Here is a 15,388-nt window from a genome sequence, read left to right on the forward strand (position 1 = left end):
TATAGCCATACTTGGCTTTTTTGTGACTCTTCAATCCGTCACTGAACCAATAGTTGTGATCCTTAATTTCTATATTGAAATAATGCACCATTTACTTATTAGTTAGTGTTAGTTCTATCCTGCAGCCAAGCTATGCAAGTCTATGTTCCTAAGTTCAATTTTGATAATATGGGGTTTGAGAAACTATTTAGTTACGATAATATGTGATTTTTTGTGCCCCAATGCATTTTTCGTAATTTTTCAACTTGGCTTTTCAAGTATTTGAGCTAAGATTGATGAAGGTGGGATAAAATCGAAGTATGGTACTTAGAGGAAACAACAAAGGTGTATCTGAAGGTATTTATATTTTCTTACAAACTATTTGGTATTGTGCAGTTTCTACAATCTCTTTTCAGCAGCTTTTGCTGGGTGGCATGTAAAACTAATACAAAATTTTATTGGTATGATTTCTCTATAGTTGCAAAAGAAACTCATCTGTGCTTGGTGGTGTAGACCCACTGTAAGTGCATGCTAAACAATAGCAACAAGACCTGAACCACGTGTTTTTTTTTTTTTACTTACGTTGTATGTTCATATGTAAGGATATTAAAAGAAATTCACCCGCGCAACGCACGGGCGGAGAGCTATATATATATATATATATATCAATTACAATATATAAAGTCCATAGATTTAGAGTGATTCTGTGGCGAGTTCGTTGTCTTTCGTGTACTCTCTCGGCTGGTCTTCGTGTTGTGTGGCAGCTGGCCCAGCAAAACGACGTCGCTTTATGCCTAGCCGTTTTGTTTTGTTGTTCCCGTGGTGTTCACGAGCGCGTCTGTTCTGTCTTTTTCGAAGGTCTGCGTGAGTTCTGATTCTTTTGATGTTCTGCCAGCTTGGCAGCGCGGGTTGCGATGCATGTGTTTGTCGTATCTCACTTTCCCTTTGCCTTCGATCAGCGCTCAGGATTTTTTTTTGCTGCAGCTCCTCTCCCAAAACGACGTCGTAGTTCTCCATGGCAACGAATAGACTGCGGTTCATGCATCTACTACATCGATTGCCTCGATATCAGTTGTCTTGGTGCCTTCAATTAATTGCCTGACAGTCAGTTGGGTTTACATCACATATTCCCTCCTTCCTTCTTTCCATTACTCTTTCTTCATCCATCTTGGCTGTGGTTTAAATCCATTTTCGTTTGGTCCATTTCATCTGTGCGAGGTATTGTTGCTAGGTATTGATTTTTATTATTTTCCTTACAGTTGTTCTTCATCGATTCTTATTATTTTACCGATTCTTCTTTGTTCCTCTAGCTATTGCAGTTCGAAGCTCCATCTTATCTGATATTTCTTCTTGGGTGAGTTTTTCGGCCTTTCTTCCTCATCTTTATTTTAAAATTCCTTGTATTCCCTATTTCCCTCGCTACTCTGGCTCCAAAATAAATTGAGTCTAACATTTATTCCCGGGTAAGATTTCTTGCCTTCTTCTTCATTTTATTATTATAGAATCTTTGATTTTATTTCTTGGTTAATTTGTCGTCTTGTATTCCCTCTTTTCGTCTCTTATGCAGCCGCATTTTTAACTAAAATATATTTTGTTTCGAGAACGTGTTTATTCTTTCATTCTCATATCCATTTGGAAACTACCAGCAGCGGAAAATGGATCATACACCATTAAACAAGCTGGAAATGGGTCAGCGCGGGTACACTGTGGTCGCTCGCGTTGCAAGGATGTGGGATTCTACAAATCCATCTCAACAAGACCAGCTGATGAGTGTCGACCTCCTTTTTGTTGATGAACAGGTATGAACAAAATTTCTACACATGTATGCGTTTATGAATAAATCATTAGTGTCTTTACGTTTATGATGCTTTTAGGGAACAACTATACAAGGATCCATCAGGAAAGAAGATGCAAACAGGATGAAGGAGTTGTTCGTGGAGGGGAAAATCTATCAGATATCAAATTTCTTTGTTGGGGCTGCGAGAAAGAGTTTTAGAATTTCAAAGCACGACCAAATTATCCGAATTGGTACATGGACCATCGTATCGGAAATGTCTGATACCGAAAAGAACATTCCAATGAATTGTTTTAATTTTGTCGACGACCAAATATTGGAGTCAAGATTGTACAATGATGCTGACCTCACTGGTATGTGAATGTTAGTATGTTAAATATATCATATTTATCAAAAAATGCTGTGAAAATGTTTGAACTAGCTTTACGTGCTTGCAGATATCATGGGTCACTTAACTTCTGTTTCTAAGCTCACAACTACTTTTGCTAATGGAAGGATGGTTGGGAAAAAAAACCTTCTTATCAATACTATCAGGTAAGATTTTTAATATTCCCAAATGTTTACACTATGTAACAATTTAGCACAAACTACTTCAGTTGATGATAGAGTACACATTGCAGCAACAAGACTATTCCAGTCACCTTATGGGGTAAAATAGCTGATGAATTTGAAGAGGACAATGTTCTAAAGATCCCCAAAAAAGATCGTATTATCATTGTCCTTTCAGGAATGACTGTGAAATCTTTTCGGGGTATTTATTTTTTCCCTTCATATTTTCAGTGTTCAGTCTATTAAACAAAATAAGTACATGTGAATTTTAATGCCTATTCTTATTTATTGCAAGTGAAACAACACTGTCAAGCACATCGGCCACCAAAATCTACCTTAATCTAGATATACCAGAAGTTCACAAATTCCACAACAAGTAAGTTCTATACATTATTCATAGAAAATGTATTGGAACATAAACATGTTTCCTCCAATCCAATCTAATAGGTCTTGGTATCAATTAACCACAACTGTGGGAATCTGGGTAATTATGAGATTATGTACACGGCTTCCTCCATTGTTTATCAGATTGCAATTTACTAATTTTCTTTGCAATTTCTATCCTATTGCTATGATCATTAATGTCTTTTTCCGAAAAATTATATTTTTCTCATGTTTTATGGGTTAGGGTCCTAATCCTGGAAGGTTTAGGACCTTTTTAACTTCATCCTATGTCCATGTTCCACTACAACTAACAACAACTTCTTCAATCAGCATGTCCTATCCAAGTGAGGTAACAATCCTTGATGATTTGCGGGACTCAGAGATGCCAATAGCACTGATCCCACAAAATAATCAAAAGACAATTTCAGAACTCATCTCTCTCGATAAAAAAACAAATATGGTGAGTTTTCATACGTCGACATCAATTACTACAAATGTTAGCACCAATGCCAGACTAACTGTGTGTTCTATTTTAAATTGCTGACAGGGGAAAAAATTCACTACTGTGGGTTCAATAACAGAGATAGACGCATCAAGGGGATGGTGGTATAATGCATGTCCAAAATGCAAGGTCGGTATCAACAGCTATGAAGGAAAATTGTCCTGCAACAAGTGTGGACCAACGGCAAAATTGCCAATCCCATGGTAAATAATTAATTGTTAAGAAAAAAATCCAAAATTGCATTGTTTTTTGGACGTTGCATACTTCATTAATTTCTCTTTGAAACTAGGTACAAAGTAAGCATGTATGTGACGGATGGGACACATGATGCTAAATTTCTCTTGTTCGGCAAACATGTCGAGAGGATGATAAAAATACCAGCAAGCACTTTGTCTGATCTTCCAAGTTCTGTTCGAACCGAAGTTCCAACAATCATGCTGAATCTCTATGGCAAAACCTACAACTTCACTGTATCAATCAATGAGAGGGAAAACAACTCTGAAACTTTGACCTTCAATGTCTCTCAAGTTTATGAAAATGATCACGATCCAAATAAGGCAGCTGTGGAACAATCACACTTCCAAATCTCAGGAACTGATGGGAAGAATGATCTGGCCAGTAGCTTTACAGACAATTCAGAGAACAAGCGAAATAGGTCAGTCGCATATTCTCATACTCAAGAAATTAAAATAAACTTCTATTCTATCAAGCGATTACATATTTCCCTATTTAACTGCACACCTGCGCAAACAATTTCTTCATTCTCCTAAACATGAGCTTTGAACCTGAACTCTAACATTTATATGATAATGCGGATTAACATTAAAATTACTTCCATGTTTATTGATAGATCTTCCTAACTTTTTATATTTACAAATTTCTTTGTCCAGCTATAACTTAAATCGACTTCGTAGACGAAATGTTATCATTCAATATAGATCTTCCTAACCTTGATCTATGATAATTTTTATTAATACTTTATGCAACGCAGGGCTATCATAACAGAGGAAAAGAACTACTCGCACGGGAAAAATAAGCGTCGTGCAGACATTTGAAGTACATTACTGAAAAGAGAAGTCGTTAACATTCAGCATATTTAGTAACGCAAAGCTTCACTTTTGTCTTGTTGTATATACAGTTCCATGGATGACCAAATATCCAAAAAACTTGCAACGTTATGTCCTGCCTACAATTGTCCACAAATCATTTGTGTGAGAGGTAGTTGTTTTTGGTTATGTTAAGCTTTTACTTCATTAATGTACTTCTCCATGTATGTACTAACGATGAAACACTAAAAAACTATGTATACTTTTGTTTGTTAGTTATTTTCCACAAACACTAAGATGATGTGTAGCGTTAAAACATTATATCACCAGTAACAGAAACATGAAGCCAACTCTTGACATCTAAAAGTGCACCTGTAAAAGTATAACCATAAAATTATATAAAACATGACAAAAAGAAAACCATGAGAACAAAAATTATATAACACAAAATAAATGTCTTTATAATTAAAAGAAGCATTTGATTTCCTAATCCCATTACTGGCCAACTAGATTGTTTAGCTATTCATGACGACGAAGCTAAAATCTCTCTAAAAGTCGTCATAAAAAGATTTGTGAATATACACAACCACACATAACACAACAAATGTAACCCATCTGACACTCCTTAACCAATTTGTATTAATAGCCTGGACAACTAAATCACGAAATTCGAAGCTACACTACCAACCACGGTTAAATAGACCAAACCGTATGTAAATAAGATGGTCAACACTTGAAACCCTAGCCACACAACTCCTTGAAAAATTTCTTATCTTCTTCGAACCGAAGAAAGAAAAACAAAACCACAGAGTCGAACGCAGTTCATCAGTTCAAGGTCAGAAAGATTCATCTTCTCCTTCTTTACCATGTCATACAATCTGAACTGATTACCTTTTTATTGTTATATAAAGTCAATGTCGATGATGTACTGGACAACTCTGTGCATGTTGTTCATATAATACAATTCTAAGATGTCCTTCAAACCTTTTTTGTAAATGGATATAACTGTTACTTTGGTCAGAAATAGGTGATGCTGTACCGTTTCTTTCCATGATCCCGTGTCTATTCTAAAACTATGCATGACAAATTTGTATGACTTCATAGTTACTGGTTTTGTTCTTGGTGGGTTAATATGCGTTTTCAAATAAATTAAGATCAGAAAATTGTTTATTCATTACTGTCCCAGAGATACAAAGGCATGGATGGCAGCATTATGAACCCAAACCGTCTGCATTTCATAAAGCCCATAAACGACGACTTCGGCCAAGAATTTGTACAATCCTCTGACTCGTGAAACTGATTTTTCTCATTCCAATACAATAAAATAGTTGTAAAGGATTACACTTTTCTCACAGCTTATACCTTTGAAGTTCATGCGGCACTTGGAACCAACGAATGATGTCAGGGCACTGATAAGAAGTCCAACATCAAAGAACTATTATGTCAGAATTGATGGAAGAAGGATTGAAAACAATTGGACACAATTTGCAGTGGACCATGATCTTCATTTACATGACATTCTCATGTTCAAATACGCAGACAATATGGTATTTGAATTAATAGTTTTCGATTCAGATGGTCTTGTAAAGGAATTTCAGCCGCCAGGTAAGAAATCTCTATCACATTACAATATTTGCTTCTTTAAGTCTCTATAACAAATTATATTCGCATTTTGTCATCGAACTCCTCTTAATCTAACACAACACTTCCAAAAATTTACTATGCAGATCCAGACGTCCCAAAAGAAGCTGGCAGGCCAAGATTCAGAGCAATTATAACACCTTCAACTCTGAGAGACAACAGATTGGTTATTAGTGATGAATAATACAAGACAAAAACATAGTTGATCTCATAGCTAACTCATCTTAATTATATTTTTTTCCTAAAACATAAAATCTTTCTTTGCAGCTGATTCCAATAGCTTTTGCAAGATCAAATAACTTAGCCGACAGAGTCGACAACGCTGATGTAATTCTGATGAATGGAGATGGAAACCAATGGACCGCACATCTTAAAAAGAAGAAATCACGTCCAGTTGTTTATATCGGAATTGGTTGGACAAGATTTATGGTTGATAATCACTTGAAACAGGGGGATTCTTTTGTCATGCAATTGCTTCACAACGAGATGAAACCAACATTTCTTATTCAAAGTAAGTCCTGCTTACAAAACATAAATTATGCTTATATATTTAACAATAATTTTCATTTCATTTTCATTGATGCTTTTAATTTGAATAATGACAACTTCTTTTCTCGATAGAGGAAGGACTGAAGGGATAGACAGCAACAATCTTATAAAAGATACTGATGGAGTCCTTGAAGTTCAATGTAATCGTAAATATACTGTTTTGAAGTTACCTTCGCTACTAACTTTCTTAAGAATGTTGTAATAGCTAATCCATGTTTAAATAATTAATGGTAGCACCTACTTGTCATGCAATTTAATTTATCTTCTCAGTATTCGTTTGCATATGTACAAAACTGACCTTTTCAACCTTTAGCTGCAAACATTCCAGGTTCCTAATGCATAATTTCCCTTTTTCCTACCCGCAAATTTTTTCGTGTTATAGTTGTAATGGGTAATCATTGTTATCCCTGTTTATATAATTAATGGTAACACCTGCTTTGAACTTGGGATATTTATCATGTGTAATTGTGCCCTAATCTTTCAATTTATGGTCTCATCTAATTTCATTTATCCTATGAGTTTTAGTTTCTATATACCACACTGACCTTCTGAGACTTCAGCCACAAAATTCCAGATTCCTCATGCACAATTCCAATTTTTCCTGCATGGATTTTTTGTTCTATTATACGACAAATATGAGAGCCATGACTAATTTTATTCTTATGTTACATCATAATTACTTTAGGTTTGATCAATCACGATTAAATCCGTTTTAATTTCCACCAACGAGAAGTTGGTATGCACTTTCAATAATGTTAAGTAATTACTACTTCCTAAACATTTTCATTAATTGTATATCACGTAACCGCATTAAAATAGACATTGGCTTCAGCAATATTGTGAATTGTGTGTTACCACCACTGTAGATCTAAGTTTTCATTTATCCAAAACTATCTTTTGAGAAGTGATTTTTCCTCTCGCTTTTTATTTCTTGCATACTCAGTTGCAAACAATTTATAAAATAAACAATTATGAGAAAATTAGATACAGGATAATGAAGTAAGTCACATTGAGTAGACACATAAAAGTAAAATAAGATAGTAAGTCACATTGAAAAATTACAGAGCATATAATTTTTTTTCTCTTTCAACAAATAAAAGGTGAATTATAGTAGTCTGTTGGTTAGGTAACCTGCACAAGATCTTGAGGTCAATGGTTCTATTCTCATCAGGAAGGGTTGGGATATGAGTAGTTTCCATCGGCTGTGGTGACCTTGATACCCCTCGAACATGGCCTAACGTATGTGTGTCCTATTACCATTCAAAAAATAAATTTCGAATCTTATCCGCAACTATTAAATGTCAACTAATACTTATAATTAAATAGAGCCATTATGCTTTCCGTCCGTTTCTAATAAATCTGATTCCTAAAATATTATAAAGGCCCATGTCTAAAAAGGGCCTATCATAATTGGGCTTACAAGTAGCAGCAATTGTAAAAAGTAAAAACTGATAAACAAAACCTTCCTCCATTTATTTTCATTCGAGGTTCACAATCCATCTACTCCAACATTCTTAAGATTTCATTCCCTCTTACGAAGCTGTACAAAAGAACTCCATCTACGGAGGTTGCAATAAATCACCCATTCCAAAAGAAGTGTCAGAAATTTTATGTCCGTTCTCTCCCTAATCTGCAAAATCTGCTTTTCATTGAGGATTTCGTTAGCTTTGAAGAATCTGTTGCCTTTCTTAACATGCTTTTAATTGGTAAGAATTGCTTCACCCTGTTCACCTATAATTTTACTTCCCCTCACTATTCTCAGCTCAAATTGGTTTATCGATTGTTGCTCAACGCTTTCCATTTCTTATTTCTTCCACACCCAAATTTTATAAATAACGATGACTAATTTACAAATTACAAATGTTGCCCTTCTAAAATTTAATTTCTTTCCAGTCTTTAAAATGGTTTCAATAGTTTTTTCTTCATAATACATTCGCTGATAAATGTGATGGTTTTATTGGATACCATTTTTTTTGGAAGCATGTTGAATTGTAATATAGTAACTGCTCTAATGCCTTTACGATGATAAAGAAGTTCATTTCATGAGTAAAGTCTTGCAATCTCCATCTCGAGAGCCTATTTGTTTGATGACCTTATGATCTATTCGACCCTTTTCACATCCTTCTACTCTTTTATTTCAACATGTTTGCCCTGTGTCTTATCCTATTTATTTGACGACCTTATGATATATTCGACCCTTTACACATTCTTCTACTTTTTTATTTCAACATCTTTGCCCTGTGCCTTATCAAGACAAAAACCATTTCTATTGATATCAGCACTCGTGTTTGCCCTGTGTCTTTTCAAAACAAAAATAATTTCTATTGATATCAACACTCGTGTTATACAGATTCATAACTATTTAGTTAGGCAAAACATTTTTGCAATCTACACATCTCTGCAAAAAACCAAAACATTCTCTGCTTTTATATTTGTTGACTTTAAATTTAGTTTACTAAATTTTACCAATTCTTATAAAATTTAATATACTTCTGTGAAATATTAGCTTACGTTGTCATATTTATTGACAGCCCCCAGCCCCTTCTATATTCGAAGCAGTTATTCATCCACCAAAAATTGCCTACCTGCAAAACATTCTCATTGTAATTCATTCCAGGTTTGTTTTCTAAACTCTATCATTTCGTATAAGTTAAATAATAAATATTTACAATGTTATCATGCATCATGAGAATTTTTCAGAGTCTATCTCCTATTCCTTTCATGAATTTTGCCTCATCTATTATATACTCTAAACATGAAATAAGAAACTTATGCTATTATATACTGTAAAAATATTTTGAATTTACATAATTTTATAGTGCATATAATTCTACGATGGAGATTGGAGAATCAACCAAGCTTAATAGAATGAGGCGCAAGATGTTAATTGATGAAAAAAAGAGACACAGAACAAACCCTACAGAATTGGAAGCTTCATCTTCGTCTGTGCGACCTGCTAGCAAGCGACATAAACCCTACACCGCAAGTACAGTTGATCAGTTGAATACTTCCTCTGAAAAACATGTAATTGGGTCAGAAACAGTGACGTTAAACCTAGGGCAACCTTCATATACTTGTCAATTCTGTGGAGCTATATTTTGGTTTTCAGAGCGTCTAAAATCATCCTCCAATTATCATCCAGTATACTCGCTTTGTTGTAGACAAGGACGCATCAAATTACCTCCATTCAGTGAACCTCCACATCCATTGAAACAGTTGATGGATTATGGAAGAGACAGATGTTCAAAATTATTTCGTGACAACTTGAGAATGTACAATTCTATGTTCGCATTTACATCTACCGGCGGAAAAATTGACAAGGAAATAAACCGAGGTCAAGGGCCATATGTTTTTAAAATCAATGGACAAAACCACCATTTGATAGGATCACTTCTGCCACTAGATGGACAAAGACCACAATTTGCTCAGCTCTATGTTTACGACACAGAAAATGAAGTCTCCAATAGAGTAGCAGCTCTTTCAAGATCTGCTCTCAATGTTGTAGTCCAAAATGATATTGTTTCTCAATTAATACAAATGTTTGATCAGGTAAATCATTTGGTCAAAGCTTTTCGAATGGCCAGAGATAGAATTCACAGTGGAGATGAGCGGACTTTCTCATTGTGCTTATCATCTAGAAGACATGGAGACAGCTCGCAGTATAATGCTCCAACACTACCAGAAATGGCAGGATTGATAGTGGGTGACATTGGCAGTACAGATGAGGGCCGGGACATTATTGTTGACCACCAGGGACAGGGATTAAAACGTATAAATGATCTGCATCCTTCGTTCATGGCAATGCAATATCCTATATTGTTTCCGTTTGGAGAGGATGGATACAGGCTGAATATTCCATATCAACATAATGGTAACTCTCCTAAATTGAAACGAGGATACGTTACAAGACGTGAATTCTATGCCTACATGTTACAACAAAGAAAGAATGGTGGTGGGTTACTAATTAGTGGGGGCAAATTATTTCAACAATATATAGTGGATGCTTTTACATGCATAGAAGATGAGAGATTACGATATATTCGTTTTAAGCATCAACAAGACCATTATAGATGTGAAATATATAAGGGTATTCAAGATGCATTTCTCCGAGGTGATGTGAGAGCAAATTCTATTGGCAAGCGTGTCATCTTACCATCGAGCTTTACAAGTGGCCCTCGCTATATGATTCAAAACTATCATGATGCAATGGCAATATGTAGGTCTAGGGGAAACCCAGATTTATTTATCACTTTTACATGCAATGTTCAATGGATAGAAATACAAGATGCATTGGCTCTTATACCAGGTCAAAAGCCAGAAGACAGACCAGATATCATTGCCAGAGTCTTTCATATGAAGCTTAATGTGTTTATGAATGATATTCAAAAAGGAAACCACTTTGGAAATGTTGTGGGAGCTATTTACACTGTTGAGTTCCAAAAGAGAGGTTTGCCTCATGTTCACATAATTATCTGGCTGCACCAAAGTGATAAATACCCAACGCCAGATGACATTGACAAAATTATATGTGCGGAGATACCAGACAAAGAAACAGAACCAGATTTGTACAAGGTTGTTTCTAAATTCATGATCCATGGACCATGTGGGAATGCAAACTCCAAAGCGCCATGTATGAAAAATGGGAAATGTATGAAACATTTTCCCAAGAAGAATTACAGAGAGACTACTATTGGTGAGGATGGATTTGCCATTTATAGAAGAAGGGCAGATGACAATGTAGTGGTTAAGGCTGGAGTTGAAATGGACAATCGTTTTGTTGTGCCTTACAATAAAAAACTACTTCTGAAATATGATGCACATATAAATGTCGAGTGGTGCAATCGTTCAAGGTCGATAAAGTATCTCTTTAAATACGTGAATAAAGGACCAGATCGAACAAGAGCTTTCCTACAAGAAAGGACGCACACAACTGCTCAAAATACAGCTGCTGATAATGAAGTTATTGATGAGATAAAGACCTATCTTGATTGTAGGTATTTGACTGCATATGAATCAGTGTGGAGAATTTTTGAATTTCATATTCACCACAAGTTCCCAACTGTTCTTAGCTTAACAATTCACATGCCTCTAATGAACAACGTAGTTTTCAGAGGAAATATCCAAGTTGACAGAGTATTACAGCAGCCCGGAATTGAGAAAACTATGTTGACCGAATGGATGTTTACAAACACAAATTGTGAAGACGCTAGACAGCTAACATATGCTGAGTTTCCAGCTTTTTGGAGGTGGGACAACACAGACAAAATATGGTTTCGAAGAAAGAGAGGACATTGCATTGGCAGAATTTCATATGTTCATCCATCAGCAGGAGAGGTTTATTATTTAAGAATGTTGTTATCTCATATCAGAGGGGCCACAAACTTCATTGATATGAGGACAATTAATGGAAGTGTTTATGAAACCTTTAAAGAAGCTTGTAATGCAATGGGTTTAATTGGCAACGATCGGGAGTGGAATGAAGCTATGAAAGAGGCTGCACAATGGGCAACTGCACATGAGCTTAGGGATTTGTTTGTCACAATGATACTATATTGCGAGGTTGCAGATGCGAAAAAGTTGTTTGCCGATAATATAGCATGCTTGCAAGAAGATATAATTTACAAGCTTACAACAGAAAATGGGATGTTGGAAACGAATTTTTCAGAAGAAGAAATAACAGATGCAGTGCTTATAGAGGTAGAAAAGTTGCTTAAGAGAAGTGGTTCATCACTGGCTGAAAATAGACTTCCACAGCCAACAAATAAAAATGTGCAAGACTTGGGTAATACTATGTTGAGAGAAGAACTATCACATAACATAGATGAACTTCAGTGTCAAAGTCTTCAATTAGTAGAGCAAATGAATGATGATCAAAGAACAGTGTACAACGCAGTTACAGAAGCTGTCAACAGAGACATGGGAGGCTTATTCTTTATTTATGGTCATGGGGGAACTGGAAAAACATTTCTTTATAATGCAATTATAAGCAGTTTACGTTCGCAAGGAAAAATTGTCCTTGCGGTGGCATCTTCTGGAATAGCATCACTACTATTGCCTGGTGGAAGAACTGCGCACTCAAGGTTCAAAATACCGATTGATGTACATGCTGAATCAAGCTGTCATATTAAGAAAGGGACTCACCTAGCAGACCTTATTAAAAGAGCATCTCTTATTGTCTGGGATGAAGCACCAATGACCCATCGCCATTGTTTTGAAGCATTACACAAATCTTTGAGTGATATATTTGACTGTGATGAGGAAACAAACGCTAATCAATGTTTCGGAGGAAAAATAGTTCTACTTGGTGGAGATTTTAGACAAATTCTTCCTGTGGTTATCAAGGGTTCAAGACATGATACTATCAAAGCTTGTATAACACAATCATCATTGTGGTGTCATTGCAAGATTTATATTCTGAAACAGAATATGAGGTTGAAAGATGTTGGTTTATCAAATGAAGAAAAAGCAGATCTCAGTCATTTTAGTCAGTGGCTTATTAACATTGGGGAAGGTAGGGCCGAAACAATCAAAATAAAAGACGATGAGGAATGCCCAACCTGGATAAAAATACCCGACTCCTTATTAATAAAATCTGCAAAAGGCGATATTGAGGATTTGATTACAGAGACATATAGTGGTTTGCTATCTTCGTACAATGACTTCGAGTATTTAAAAGAGAGAGCCATCATCACCGGCACGAATGAGGCAGTTGATATGATAAACACACATGTTTTGAAAATGATACCCACTGAACAGAAAACATATCTCAGTTTTGACTCAATATACAAAGTCGCTGGTGCTTCGGATGATGATGATCTGCTCTACCCAACTGAATTTTTAAATTCACTGTCATTCAACGGCATTCCCAACCACGAGCTTCATTTGAAGGTTAATACACCTGTGATGCTATTACGAAATTTAAATCAAACCTGCGGTCTGTGTAATGGAACTAGACTAATGATCACAAGATTGGGAGAAAAAGTGATCCAGGCAACAGTTATCACAGGTAGTCATGTGGGTGACAAAGTATGTATTCCAAGGATAATAATGTCTGCAACCGAATATAAATGGCCTTTCACAATCAGGCGTAGACAATTTCCTTTACGATTGTCCTACGCAATGACTATAAATAAAAGCCAGGGTCAAACCCTGGAAAAGGTTGGGTTATATCTTCCTTGACCAGTTTTCTCACATGGTCAATTGTACGTTGCTGCATCGAGAGTGACATGCTATAAAGGACTAAAGATCTTGATAGCAGGACAAGACGAAGAAAATTCCATGTACACAAAAAATATTGTATATGATGAAGTTTTTGAGGATCTGCACACAAGGTTTGAGCTTTTTATGACTCTAATATTCACAAATTTATATCAACTGCCATTTAACAGAAAAACTAACAGTTTCAAAATATTTTCAGTCATTGATCAATGAATATAGACGCCAAAGCCAAGAGCTGAATTTCAGCCAAGAAGATCAAAGTTGAAAATCAACAAAATAGTTCAAATTGTGGTCTACGAAGACAATGTCTATAACCAACTGAATTCAGCAGAAAAAGGTATGTACTTATTATACAAAACTCTAGATAACACCAACTAAGTCTTTCTATTAGAAATCCCACATAGCCAAAAAAATAACCCACTTCCATTATCTTTTCATGAAATTCTATAAGCCTCAAAACTTACCAATTGCTTACATTATTATTTCAGTACAGCAACAATAAATATGGAAAAACTGGGTCATTTCAATTACAACCACAGCGTGGAATAACATGCTTCCTGACAAGATCAGGAAAATCAATATGAACCCTTTACGAAGTTGCATAGTATACAATGTGTCGACATGTCAAATATCGACTCCAATCAATGAAATCAAGGTCAAACCTTCAAATTCGATTCAGTTTCTTCATTTAATATTAAATAAGACTGTCTTTAACTATTACTTTATGTACTACTGCAGTGGACATCGCACCAACCTTATTGTTGAAATCAGACAAATCATTGTCAACAACCAGGAAGCAGGTAGTCTATTCATCTTCTTTTTACAAAAAATAAACTTTGTGCAAGATCATTTCAACGGAGAAAGTTGATCTTCCTCTTTACAAAATTTTGATATGTTGTCTAATTAAATTGGTTACAGTTTGCGCAAGTATCCAACAAAAAACAAGGGTTGATGGAACAATTTACTACAGCCATTTAAGGAACTTTAATGTCTTTCAAAGCATAATGTTAAATTCTAATAAAATCAATATGATTCACAGATCTTCCAAACGATAAAGATATGAGAAACCATCTGGATTATGATCCTGTGCAATCATCCTCTAAGGTAGTTGCTTACTCTGTCAGTTTCTTAAAAGCAATTTTATAGCCTCCAAACATTTTATTTTAAAACATGCGGTGATTTTTTCAGCAGGCTATCCTTCAGTAGAAGGAAAAATGAAAAATAGTAAGTTGTGTCCATGCATGAGTATGATTAATAAAAGATTTTCGTTGCATCATTTTGAGGATCTGCATACAAGGTTTGAGCTTTTTACGACTCTAATATTCACAAATTTATATCAACTGCCATTTAACAAAAAAACTAACAGTTTCAAAATATTTTCAGTCATTGATCAATGAATATAGACGCCAAGCCAAGAGCTGAATTTCAGCCAAGAAGATCAAAGTTGAAAATCAACAAAAGAGTTCATAACCAACTGAATTCAGTAGAAAAAGGTATGTACTTATTATACAAAACTCTAGATAATACCAACTAAGTCTTTCTACTATAAATCCCACATCCCCAAAAAATAACCCACTTCCATTATCTTTTCATGAAATTCTATAAGCCTCAAAACTTACCAATTGCTTACATTATTATTTCAATACAACAACAACAAATATGGAAAAACTGGCTCATTTCAATTACAACCACGGCGTGGAATAACGTGCTTTCTGACAAGATCAG

General features: G+C 35.3%; 2 protein-coding genes across 2 annotated transcripts; both read left to right on the plus strand.

Moving 5' to 3' along the window:
* Positions 1 to 299: 299 nt before the first annotated feature.
* LOC119979824 (replication protein A 70 kDa DNA-binding subunit B-like) lies at positions 300 to 4,264 on the plus strand. Its single transcript, XM_038822453.1, has 15 exons — positions 300 to 364; positions 458 to 499; positions 875 to 908; positions 1,085 to 1,156; positions 1,211 to 1,333; positions 1,629 to 1,778; positions 1,854 to 2,127; positions 2,212 to 2,308; positions 2,395 to 2,525; positions 2,618 to 2,699; positions 2,771 to 2,807; positions 2,952 to 3,167; positions 3,255 to 3,412; positions 3,499 to 3,864; positions 4,201 to 4,264. Exons 1-15 carry the CDS (start codon positions 300 to 302, stop codon positions 4,262 to 4,264), a joined length of 1,911 nt encoding a protein of 636 aa, XP_038678381.1.
* A 986-nt stretch (positions 4,265 to 5,250) lies between these two features.
* On the plus strand, positions 5,251 to 14,869 carry LOC119979839. Its single transcript, XM_038822467.1, has 11 exons — positions 5,251 to 5,271; positions 5,442 to 5,528; positions 5,611 to 5,860; positions 5,983 to 6,062; positions 6,164 to 6,407; positions 9,005 to 9,062; positions 9,265 to 13,451; positions 13,629 to 13,776; positions 14,402 to 14,463; positions 14,703 to 14,767; positions 14,855 to 14,869. Exons 1-11 carry the CDS (start codon positions 5,251 to 5,253, stop codon positions 14,867 to 14,869), a joined length of 5,217 nt encoding a protein of 1,738 aa, XP_038678395.1.
* The last annotated feature ends 519 nt before the right edge of the window (positions 14,870 to 15,388 follow it).

The sequence above is a fragment of the Tripterygium wilfordii genome, chromosome 2 (assembly GCF_013401445.1).
Source record: "Tripterygium wilfordii isolate XIE 37 chromosome 2, ASM1340144v1, whole genome shotgun sequence".
NCBI classification, from domain to species: Eukaryota; Viridiplantae; Streptophyta; class Magnoliopsida; order Celastrales; family Celastraceae; genus Tripterygium; species Tripterygium wilfordii.

Bases quoted from the DNA above. Each gene is read 5' to 3' on its own strand.
- LOC119979839 (XM_038822467.1), top strand. From the start codon at position 5,251: ATGGATATAACTGTTACTTTG. The intron at 5,861-5,982 runs GTAAGAAATCTC...TTTACTATGCAG, and splicing joins AAAGGAATTTCAGCCGCCAG to ATCCAGACGTCCCAAAAGAA. The intron at 13,777-14,401 runs GTTTGAGCTTTT...GTACTACTGCAG, and splicing joins TTTGAGGATCTGCACACAAG to TGGACATCGCACCAACCTTA.
- LOC119979824 (XM_038822453.1), top strand. From the start codon at position 300: ATGGTACTTAGAGGAAACAACAAAGGTGTATCTGAAGGTATTTATATT. The intron at 909-1,084 runs GTATCTCACTTT...ATTGCCTGACAG, and splicing joins TTGCGATGCATGTGTTTGTC to TCAGTTGGGTTTACATCACA. The intron at 3,865-4,200 runs GTCAGTCGCATA...TATGCAACGCAG, and splicing joins TCAGAGAACAAGCGAAATAG to GGCTATCATAACAGAGGAAA.